We start from the raw sequence: 12,383 nt of genomic DNA, 5'->3' as shown, positions 1-12,383 counted from the left end.
TCATCAGTGGTCCTCCCTGGAACAGTGCATGACTGGTAATTGCCTATAACCTGAGCCAAAAACCCGTTTAAGCCTTGCGGACACAGCCTTAGCTAGAATCATATAATCTGTGCACAGCACTTGAGACCTGGACGCCAGTTTTTCAGGTATCTAAGATCACCTTTTTCTGGGAGCAGTCTAAACACTGCACTCCTCCAGGACTGAGGCATCATGTTACTCTCCACTGCTTATTCTAGAACATCTTTGTAGTCTTTCCGCAGGGAGTGCCAAAAATGCTGATAAAACTCTCCTGTTAGTCCATCAATCCCTGGCGATTTGTTCCTGGCCAGAGCGCTCACGGCCATGTATTAGGTCACTCTTTTATACCTACGTCAATAATTATTCCCTCTTCTTCGCCCAACAGAGGAACATTTTTCCAGATGTCTTTTTGAGCATGTGTAGATGTACACTCTGGGGAAAATAGATTATTATAGTATTGAGCAACTTTTGGGGCTATTTGATCATTGTTTGAGGACACGGACCCCATTGTAATCAACACCGGGCGGCTAAAATACAGTGAGTTGGCATAGTAGGGGGCACAAGTGGTGCATCGGCCAGTCATCTCAGTCAGTCAACCCATGGAACCTGCTGGGTCTACCCCGTGACCTCCTGCCAGCGGGCGTTCGACACTTCACGTGGCCTTGAACTGCACTTAGCCTGGCACAAGCGCCGTGGTGACCTCACCGCCACCTAGTGGCGAATAGGGAAACCATTTGGCTTCCCTAATGAGAAGAAAAGTGTTGAGCCAGAGTCCTTGTCAAGGGTGTATTTAAACCGTGAGCGTATCAATGCCCCTTTTTGCCTTCTCTTTCTCGAATTCTTTTAGACGTTCATTGTTCACCATGTCGTAGGCCTGGATGTCCCACATCCTCCGCCTTTGCTTTATGCTGCGGACCGTGCTCTCAACATCAAAAATATCATGTTCTTGGATCTTTCAGTAAAGTCACGTAGAAGGGAAATAATAAAATAATAAAAATAAAACATAAAAATTCTCACGACGTTTCGGCCACAACACAAGCAGCCGCCCTCAGGTGAAGAAACAGAGCTGTCGGAAAGACAGCGTTCTAATGAAACGTCGTGATAATTTTATTATGTTTTATTTTAAATATTTTATTATTTCACTTTTACGTGACTTTACCGAAAGATCCAAGAATATGAATCCCTGCAGTCACGAAAGCTTTAAATCTAAAAATATAATTGTCGGTTCATTGCGTACTTCCCCAGGCATTTGAGTCACACCGTTCTCAAAGCGATTAGTGAAGATGGCGTCTTCCAAAAGGGCATCATGGAAATGCCAGTTTGCAGATCCCCATGGGACTTCTTGTATCTTCGCATGAAGCATAATGAGTTGATGGTCTGCCAGCGGTGCAGCCCGGATACTGGATGCAACAGCATTATTTCCAAGGTATTTTGAAGTGTAAAATCGGTCGATCCTTGATTGCGACACTGTCCTGTCAACTCGACCTGTTGTGACGGTAAAACCCTTTCTGCCGAGGATGTTATGTCTGCCACACGTCAGTCAGAGCGTATACGCGAAGCAGATCCTGCAAGGCATTCAAGATATCGCTGTTGCATTGTTCAGCTCCAGTGCGGTCGAGAACATACATTTTGTAATTGTAATCACCTCCCAAAGTGAAGCACCCGTCATTTGTAATGTTCATTGATTGGTGCGTAGACATTAATGAGGTCACGTAGGTAAAAAATAAAAATTAATAAAAGTAAAATAAAAATATAATGAAAATCACGACGTTTCGGAGGCAACACAAGCTTCCGTCTTCAGGTGGAACCGTCACAGCACGGTTGCTGTATCAGGTAAGTTTTACTTGATACAGCTATCGTGCTGTGACGGTAAGTTTTACTTGATACAGCTATCGTGCTGTGACGGTTCCACCTGAAGACGGAAGCTTGTGTTGCCTCCGAAACGTCGTGATTTTTATTTTACTTTTATAAAAAAAAAAATTTTACCTACGTGACTTTATCGAAAAAAAAACGAAGCATATGAATCCTTGCAGTCACAAAAGCTTCAAATCTAGAATTAATGAGGTCCTTGTGTCTTTTTTCTAGATTTGAAGTTGTTGTGACTGCAAGGATAATAATAAAATGAAAATAACTAAATTAAGTTATTTAATTTTATTATTTAAATTTTTCATCTACGTGACTTTACCGAAAAAACCAAAGAGTATGGATCCTTATGTCTTATTTTTTACATTGAGGGCACTTGCCGGTACCACTTCAGCTTGGTAAACCACGTTGGGTGACTAAACCCTGGTGCAAACAATGTTGCAACCCCAGAGGAGGTGTGAGAATGTTGACTCAAGAACAAATCCCCACCTTCGCCACGATTATTATCCTCTTCTGCCCCCTCCGTGTGGGTTGCACTGTCCGCTTACAAATTTGGGATGTCTTTAAATGAATAATCCTCATCCCCACTAGATCCTGAGTTTAAAGAAGGACGAGTCATCTACGGATGTCCTCTGCAGAGGTCCAGCTTTTTTAAAGGTGGCCGGGGGTGGCTGACTGAACCGCCGTCGCCATGGCAGCACATTGAGATGGAATGGGACCTACTGCTGCCAACTCACGTGGGCTCTGTGGTTAGGGGCTCTGCCTTGAGCCACCCATTGGGGTTTCCACTTTGTCACTCCCTTCCCTCGCCCCCACTGCTCCATCTCTGCCTCGGCTCTTGCGCTCGACAAGTATCTCTATGTATTGGTATCCATTTTTTAAATACAGATAGTCCCCGAATTATGATGGTCCGACTTACGATATTTCGATCTTACGGTGGCAATAGCGATACGACAAAATTGTTAAATATTTTAAAATCCGTGCGGCAGGAAAAAGCACCAGCGAACGGGGTACGATACTGTGCGTTGGGACGCTGCCGGGATGTACGCATCTCCCGCCTTGTGCGATGCCTCACTCTCACCAGCGGTCGACGGGGTTAAGTTGTCTCGGTGTTAGCGCGTGTAATTTTTTTAAATAAATACATACAGTATAGAGTTTATACAGTACGGTACTGTAAATTGCTCTGTTTTGCTAAATTATCACCATTCTTTAAGACTCCTGGGTAGGCTCGGCCATCTTCGACTTACGATATTTTTGACTTACGATGGGGTCGTCGTAACGCATCTCCATCATAAGTAGAGGACGACCTGTATTATAAAGTGCGTTTTTTGGGTCAAAAGGGGCACTATTCGATGCTCTAGGAACAAATTGAGCCATATTCTTTGGGTCTTTCGGTAAAGTCACGTAGATAGGTTGAAAGATAATAACAAAAAACTACGACGTTTCGATCACAACACAAACGACTGCTTGTTTTGTGATCGAAATGTTTTTTGTATTAACATGCAATTTGTTATCATGTTACAGTGTATTATCCATTCTATATCCATTTAAAAAGATAGTCCCTTATAAGTGGAAAAAAATGTAAGCACCCTGTATCATAGTGTAGTGTATAGTATGTATGTATGTTGAATTTCTTTCTCACTGTGCGTAGCCAACCATGCTCATGGGAGGTAGTGTATGGTATGTAGAGTAGTGTATGGTATATTTGTATGTTGAACTTCTTTCGCACTGTACGTAGCCAACTGTGCTAGCCGGAGGTGCACTGTTGCTGCAGGTGCACTGCGACAGTGCCGGCTGTGCTGGACTCTCGGAAACTCGTGAGGTGTAGTGCAAACGAAGGTCCTCGCAACGTGGAGCAAACCCCAAAAATGTTTCTCAACACAAACAGAAGTGGGGAACAAAACAAAAAAACTCCTTAAGAAAAGTTTTTTTTTAAAACAATGTTTTTATGAACAGCTTCGTTTAACTCGCGGTTGAGAAGTGCGTCAATGATGCAGCGCCTGCTCCCACATCAACATTCGTTCACACGAAGCAGGCACGCCTGAGACACGTGGCACCTGCTTTCTTGGGCGAGGTGATTCCAGAGTTTAGGGACCGCGGCGTTTTTGACCTACACAGATAAATATAAATAATAAGGCGTCCATACAAAATGTTATTTCTGTAAAGTAGCGAATTAATTGATTAATTGATGCCGATTTTGATACAGGCATGCATTGTCACCAGATCTGAGTACGTGTGAAAAATGTGGAATTGATTGGACAACGGGAAGTGGACGAGATTTGTATTTCAAGATTTGACCACGACAAACATAGGAGTCAAGTTAAGTCTACCCGTTGAAAAAGATGCACCTCTAAAGTTAACTGAGGATTTGTAGAACGCAGGGCACGGGTGCTGATTGGAGCAGAAGAGAACATAGGACGGAACAGCAAAAAGACGTGTCCGTAAAACAAAAAAAGGTGTATCAAATCAAATAAAAACTCACCGTAGAAGGATGAAATTATCACAAAAAGATGCAAAGAAAGAAGGAAAAAAAAAGGAAGGTTAAAGCGGTGATTAGCCTAGGTCAGTGGTTCTTCTTAACCTGGAGTGCGCGCACCCCATGGGGGTGTGAGATGCCCTTTCTGGGGATACGAGACATGGCTGAATAATTTATTTTAGATGGTAAATCATTCGAATGAAGCACAGGGCACATAAGTACAACTACTTTGTTTCATGAAACCCTATGTATTTATTAACATTATGCTTTATTTTCTAAACGATTGAGAAGCAAAGAGGGTGCAAGGCTGCACTGAAAGTTAAGAACCACTGGTTTAGGAGCTGTGTGTTAAACCCCACTTTTCCCTCCCCACCCTCTCCCTTCCTCTCTCTCCCCCTCCCCCGCTTTCAGCTGGACAGGTTCCGAGAGCCTCCGGCCTACGGCCCGGTCTGCGACCTCCTGTGGTCGGATCCCCTCGAGGACTTTGGGAGTGAGAAAACCCAGGAGCATTTCACCTACAACAGCGTGCGTGGGTGCTCCTACTTCTACAGGTGGGAGGGGTTGATGGGAGGGAGGGGGGGCGGGAGGGTAAGCTCATAGACTGACCCACTCACCCACCTTCCAATTAGCATGGTTGGATATGTACGGTGTGAAAGAAGTTCAACATACATCGACTCACTAGCTTAACACCTGTTTTGTTGCCAGAAAGGGTAAAACGCTCATATTATCTTTCATACTTTCATCTTGGAAAAAATCTCCCACGAGTTGAAGGTGACTGTGTCAGGTGAGCTCAGAATTGCTGAGAAAAACCGGGCCACATGCACAGACACCACAGGAGCACCACAGAGACACGCCCACTTCCCAGCATACACAGCAAGGGGTAGAGAGTGGGACAGAGAGAGACTTGTGGAATATACGTGTTTGTATGCGAGTGTGCGTTTACGTGTGTGTGTATGTGGTGAGCGATAGTGTAGTAGTTAGCTACAAATATGACGACCCGCGCTCGATTCTCGCTCAAGGCCAACACCAGTGACGATTATCTGAACCTGTCTTGAGCCTCCTCCCCGAGGGCGACTCAGCCTCAATTGAGTACCTGGTGTGATGTGTAAAAACATCGCCACGGGGGAGACAAAGGCGTCCTTGCATAGTGCTGGCCACGCACCCCCTCATGTGCCGTTCCGGTCTTAATAGGTGCTTGATAACAACACTTGCCCCAACATTCTGTTAAGGCTACACGGGGGATCTTTGTCTTTGTCTGTGTTATGCAGCTACCCGGCCGTGTGTGAGTTCCTGCAGAACAACGGACTCCTGTGCGTGATCCGTGCCCATGAAGCGCAAGATGCAGGGTACTCACTCACCTACCTACCCACCCACTCACCCACCCACTCACCCACTCACCCACCCACTCACCCACTCACCCACCCACTCACCCACCCACTCACCCACCACTCACTCACCTACTCATCCGCCCACTCACCAACCCACTCACTCACCCACTCGCTCACCTACTCATCCGCCCACTCACCAACCCACTCGCTCACCTACTCATCCGTCCACTCACCCACCCACTTACCTACCCAATCACCCACTCACTCACCTGCCCAGTCACCTATTCACTCACCCTCCCACTCACTCACCCACTCACCTATCCAGTCACCTACCCACTCACCGCCCACACACCAACCCACTCACTCACCTACCCATTCGTGCACTCGCCCACCCACTTACCTATACACTCACCTACCCACTCACTAAACCACTAATTCGCCCACTCACCCACCCATTCACATACCCACTCACCCACTTACTCAACCACTGATTCGCCCACTCAGCCACCCACTTGCTCGCTCGCACAAATGGCACCCTTCATCACCAGTTTGCTTGAGAGGTCATCTCTATTCTTTGGTCTTTCGGTAAAGTCACGTAGATAGGTTCAAAAGAAAATATTTTTTTGAACCTATCTACATGACTCTACCGAACGACCCAAAGAATATTAATTCCTGCAGTCACGAAATCTTTAAGTCAGGTCATCTCTACCCCGCGTTTTTTCTGGTCTCATGCTCCAGATTGCCCTTTGCACTTCCTCGACAGATGGCCAACCACCCACAGGGAGCAGCTACTTCCTCCAATATTGCAGGCACGGCAGCACAAGCAGACTCAGCCCCACCTTGCCCCATGATTTGTATGAGCCAAGGGGTTTCTGCTCCCCCAATACCTCTCAGAAATTCTCAGCAAACCTGTGAACCTGTTCTTGGCGGTCAGAGATTGGATCACCGTTTCTTTCCATTGAAAAAGATGGTGATAGATGTGGTGCTGCAAGTAACTTTTTTTTTATGGATTCAAAGAGTCATTGCTGATTGCATGCTACCAAGGAAAGTTTGCAATTTTTCAGCAACCCGCGACTACCTTTGGATCTCCACAGCTTTCCGAACCTCGGAGCGAAGGCTGCGGTCAGCCTCCTCATTCTTGGACGTGGCTTATTGTAGGCGGTGGGAGTGGGCACTGTCAATTTCTCTCAGCCAGCCGGAACACCTTCTCTGTCAGCCATGGTCTCTGCTGTGGTCTGGACCGCATACCCAATGCAGCCATAGCAGCTGCATGAGTTGCTGGCCTGAAACCCCACCCATTACCCCCTCGGCATCCCGAGGAGGGATGGACGATGCCAACCCCAGTCGCAAGCGGTGATCCATTTTCTTGCATGCAATCTTCATCGGCTCAGAATCAGAATCTATCTTTATCCTGGAGAAATCCGATGAGCTATCAAGCTCTTTTTTCCACAGATATCCACTGGCTGCTGAGACCAGGCTATTGTGGGTTTCAGTGTAGATAAGTGCTGATGCCGGAACGGCACATTGGGGATTACAAGTCCATGAGCTGCACATAAGTCTAGTTGCCTCCTACCGTTATTATTGAGCTGATCTGGCCCATGCCTTGCATCATGACCCACTCGGGCATTAAAGTCACCCAACAGGATGATTCTCACGAGGAGCTACTCTAGCCAGCACCTGGGACAAGAGGTTGAAGAAGGCATCTGACTTTTACCTGCATCCTCCCACTTGGGAGGAAGCATGAGCAACCACCACCATTCACCTCCCATCGATGGGGAAGCGAGCTGACAATAGCCTGGGACTCGCAGCTTCCCACACCTCGTCTCCACGCTCCCACGCCTCCCCCCTTCATTCTTTTTCTCAGAAGAAGTGCCACTCCCCATTGTTTGGCAGTGTCCTACCCCTCGAGTGGAGAACTGTCCGCGCCTCATGGCGACCGGAGCCCGAACCAAACCTCCAGTATACACCAGAGGTTCAAGCGGCACTGGTCAAGCTCCTGACAGAGGAATGGCAGCCTTTCTTCCGCAGTGAGTGTTCGGACATTCCACATGCGTAACTTCAGGATTTCTGTTTCTGGAAGAACCCTGAGGGGAGGGGTAGTGTGTGGCTCTGACAAATGGGTTTTTTGCCAAAAGGCATCCCCAGACGCCTATTCTCCCCATGGCCCTCCAGCGCAAGCTTTGTTTGGTGTTTCCAGCATGGTTAATGAGTACAAATGAGTGACAGGTGGAGGGATTAACAGCCCCTCGCACTAACACCGATTTTGTTATGAAGATAAAGATCACCCTGTTGCTTTAACAGACTGTTGGGGCAAGTGCTACTAGCGAGTAACTGCACCTATGAAGGCCGGAACGGCACAAAAGCGGGTTAATGGTCAACATCACGCCGCATTTGTCTCCCAAGTAGCGATGTTTGCACATGGCACTAGGTACTCATTTGAGGCTGAGGCAATCTAGGGGAGGCCCAAGATGGAGTCAGATAATCATCACTGGTGTTGGCCGTGAACGGGAATCGAACTCAGTTGACGGGTTTGTAGCGCAATGCGCTAATGACTCTACGATGTACAAACATGCATTTTAACACCTAGAATAAAACAAATACTCACCCACTCACTCACTCACCTACCCACCTACTCACCAACTCACCAACTTACACACTCACTCATCTTCTCATTCACCCACCCACTCACCCACTCATTCACTCACTTACCTCATTCACTCAGTCACCGACTCACTCACCCACTCATCCAACAACAATAACAACCGCCGTTTACCACTGAGTGTTGGTGACATCACAATCGCGCTTGTGCCAGGCTAGGTGCACTTTGAGGCCACATGAAGTGCAGGAGGTCACGGGACAGACCCAGGTGCCATGGGTTGACGGACTAATCTGTCACTCCACATAAAGCTTCGGGTCTTCTCGTCCACAGTCATCCTCTCCCTTCTCTATGCTTGTGAAACGTGGAGCCCTCTAATTTAACATCTGCACTGGTTATAACAATTCAGGCTGGCCAGCCTACGGTCCATCCTGGGTTTAACCAGGCTGGTTTGTGCGAGGAGCTCACATCCTGAAACATCTGGACACATTTACTTCAGTGAGATGCTCCGGAATGCAAGGCTGCGTTGGCTGGGTCATGTAGCCCGAATGCCCAGCCACCGCATGCCCAAGCCGTGTCTGTTTGGCCACATAGAGGGGGCTAAATAGGCACGACATGGGCTGAAGAAGAGATGGACTGATGTGGATTGGAAGGATATGGAGCTGTCAAGATTGGCCTCTATCGAGGAGGAAGCTCGTGAAGGACGCTACTGGGCAGTTGGAGGTAGTCGCCCTCCAACAACAACAGAGGGCAGAGGAGCAACGCTCATAACAACGAGCGGAGCGCCGGGCAGCTAAAATACAGCAAGTTGGCACAGTAGGGGACAGAGGTGGTGCATCTGCCAGTCATCTCAGTCAGTCAACCCATGGGTCTGTCCCCTGACCTCCAGTCAGCGACCTTTCGATATTTCCCATGGCCTCAAATTGCATCTGGCCTGACACAGGCACTGTGGTGACGTCACTGCATCTTTGTCATGAATGATGGGTGTTGTATGTTGAACATTTTACCGTTCAGAGCCAACCGTGCTAATCGGAGGTATTTGGTTTTACCTGATTGATTCAAAACTTACATTCCAACCTCATACTGATCACATCTCGAAGAAAATCAAATTTCCAGAAACAGACTTTTTTTTCCCATTAGATTGCACCTGCAAATTGTTGAAGCTATCATTCTCCCACTGTTTGACTACTGTGGTGCTGCTCATAGATCAGCTACTGATGAATCACTAAACAGACGAAACCCGCTTCATCATTCTACTCTTCGATTTGCACTGGATGTTCCATACAGGACCCGCCATTTTGTGACCTCTACTTGAAGTCCAATCTCGCATCACTTGATGCGAGAATAATTATACATTGGTGCCCCGTTCATCCCTAACATCCGTTCTTGGCAAATTTGTGCGATGTGCTCTGTGAATTCAATTAATACTCTTTGGTTTTTTCGGTAAAGTCACGTTGGTAAAAAAAGAGAAAATAAATCAAATCACGACGTTTCGGAGGCAACACAAGCTTCCGTCTTCAGGTGGAACCGTCACAACAAAATTAATTCAATTTACCCCACTGTCGAAGAAACCCAAGACGTCCATCTGATGGCAAAAACATGACATGACATTGGAAGAGGGTGACGAAGCCCTTTACCATTGCAGCACCAAGCAACGTTTTAGAACAAACCAACGTTTCCTCCCTTACCTTTGTAAATCTCATGAACAATAAGAACAGGTACTCTTAGTTTTTTCGGTAAAGTCACGTAGGTAAAAAATGTAAATTAATAAAAATAAAATAAATAAAAAAGCTCATTTTTATTATTTTATTTTTATTAATTTGAATTTGAACCTATTACTATATCTTGCTACTGGAAAAAAATTGAAATTAAAATTAATACAAATAAAATAATAATAAAATCACTTTTTTTATTTCAATTTTTTACCTATGTGACTTTACCGAAAAAACTAAGAGTATGAATCCTTGCAGTCACGAAAGCTTCAAATCTAGAAATAAGAACAGGTTTTACCCTTCCTGCCAATAAAACAGGAGTTGTGTTAAGATGTTCAAACACTAAATGGAAACATTTTGCAATGAATGAAAACAAACATGGCTCTGATAATATATGCATTGTTTCTCGAGACACACATGCCTATGGAACTTTGGGCTCGTCTTCCCATCAAACGGAGGCGAGGAGTAGTGGTCGTGGTTACAGTGGTACCCCGGAGATAGAACTTACTTCGTTCCAGAAGGCCATTTGAAAAACCGATTTGTTGGAACACCGAATAAAATTTCCCCATAATAATTAATGTAAATGACATTAATTGGTTCCAGACACAAGAAATCTCTCATGTTAAAGCATTTTACACTAAGTTTATAGTAATTACATGCATAAAACCATACACCTTTGCCAGTAGCAAGATATAGTAATAGGTTTTTACCTATTATTATATCTTATAGTAATAGGTTTTATCTATTACTATATCTTGCTACTGGCAAAGGAGGTCTCAGTGTAAATGCTTACCCCGAGCTCTCAGTACTCTGATAGTGCGCTGTTTTTGAGTTGTACGCCTTTTGGCATCATCTGCTCCAACAAAAGTGGAGACTCGGCTCTAAGAAAAGCTGTCTCGGGTGTGGACCAATCAATTTTAAGGACAGTGCATATCATTATCAGAGTTGTCTCTTTTTGTTTGCATTTTGACTGCTTGTGTTGTGGTTATTGCAAACATGATCCCTTGTATAAAGGTGTCAGTTTTGGTGCCAGACAAAAGGGTAAAACCCTAGAAATAAATGGAATAAATGAATAAATATATGGAATAAATCAAACAAATGGACATTGAACTTCACTTTACCTGTAGTAAGGAGAGTTGATGGCTTGAGTGGAAGGTGGTGGTGAGGTGGAGGAGGTGGTAAAACCTTTGTCTGGGCAAGCGTCATGCACGCTGGCCATACGCGTCTCAGCCGTACAGGTTCCGTCAACTCGCGATTTGGCCGTTCGACCTCCGAATTTCGTTCGGTTTCCGGGGCAAAAAATGTTCGTGAATGTTGTTCGAACACCGATTTGTTCGAGTTCTGGCACGTTCGATCTCCGAGGTTCTACTGGAAATGCATTGTCTTTGAAAATGATTGGCCTACACCATGAGCGTGGTTGTTTACATGTTCACCACAAGCACTTTGTGTGGCTAATTCAGACGTGATGCTTGCAAAAAGGTTTCTATTTGGTGTTTAAACATCTTAACACAACTCCTCTTGCATTTTTAATACTTCGATACTGGGCAAAGGTACCATGATATTTGTAAATCTTCCTCACAAAAATGTTCTGAAGCAGCGCTCATTGTAGCCACATTTTACAAATGTGATTTGTAAATTTGATCCTTGACAATGGATCGATAGTTAAAATTTAATGTGCAATGTTATTGAGGGACTGCGGTTTGCCACTGTCTTTGTGTGGTCTTGCTTCTGTTTGTGCTGCCTTGCTGAAGCCTGGGAATTGGTGTACTTATGCAATCTATACTACACTTTGAGCTGCTCCTATCGTGTTTGTGTAGCATCATATTTGTTGTAACATTCTGACCCCGTGTTGCCCCCATTTTGGACATCTTTGAACAATAGCATCATAGCCCATTGGATTTCTCCAGGATAAATTAATATTCGGATTCTGATGTACCGTGAGAGTCTCTCTGTCTCTCACAGGTTCTGAATGTACCGTAAGAGTTCCCGATAGGTGCCAAATGTACCGTAAGAGTCTCTCACATTTAATGTACCGTGAGAGTTTCTTACAGGAACTGAATGAACTGTAAGGGTCTCTCTGTCTCTCACAGGTACCGGATGTACCGTAAGAGTCAAACAACCGGATTTCCATCTCTCATCACCATCTTCTCCGCTCCCAACTACCTCGATGTCTACAACAACAAGGGTAACGCTACACTCACTGCACAATAGCTACACACACACACACACTCACTACGCCGTGGCTACATACACACACTCACTAGTAGCTACACACACTCACTACGTAGCTACACACACACACTCACTACGCCGTGGCTACACACACTCACTCACTACGTAGCTACACACACTCACTACGCCGTGGCTACACACACACACTCACTACGTAG

The 12,383-nt window shown here is 45.6% G+C and overlaps 1 protein-coding gene across 1 annotated transcript in view; it reads left to right on the top strand.

Annotated features, from left to right (window-relative positions):
- LOC144732992 (protein phosphatase 3 catalytic subunit alpha-like) overlaps window positions 1–12,383 on the top strand; it is a 45,307-nt gene that overhangs the window by 14,131 nt on the left and 18,793 nt on the right. Inside the window, exons 6-8 of the mRNA XM_078614668.1 lie at window positions 4,769–4,908; window positions 5,626–5,703; window positions 12,084–12,178. Of these exons, the coding sequence (XP_078470794.1) occupies window positions 4,769–4,908; window positions 5,626–5,703; window positions 12,084–12,178 (313 nt within the window). The remainder of the gene's footprint in view (window positions 1–4,768; window positions 4,909–5,625; window positions 5,704–12,083; window positions 12,179–12,383) is intronic.

This window comes from Lampetra planeri, chromosome 45 (genome assembly GCF_965212315.1).
Source record: "Lampetra planeri chromosome 45, kcLamPlan1.2.h2, whole genome shotgun sequence".
Lineage (NCBI taxonomy): Eukaryota > Metazoa > Chordata > Hyperoartia > Petromyzontiformes > Petromyzontidae > Lampetra > Lampetra planeri.
The sequence above is the reverse complement of the archived record's forward strand: the minus strand, read 5'-3'. Positions and strand labels throughout refer to the sequence as shown.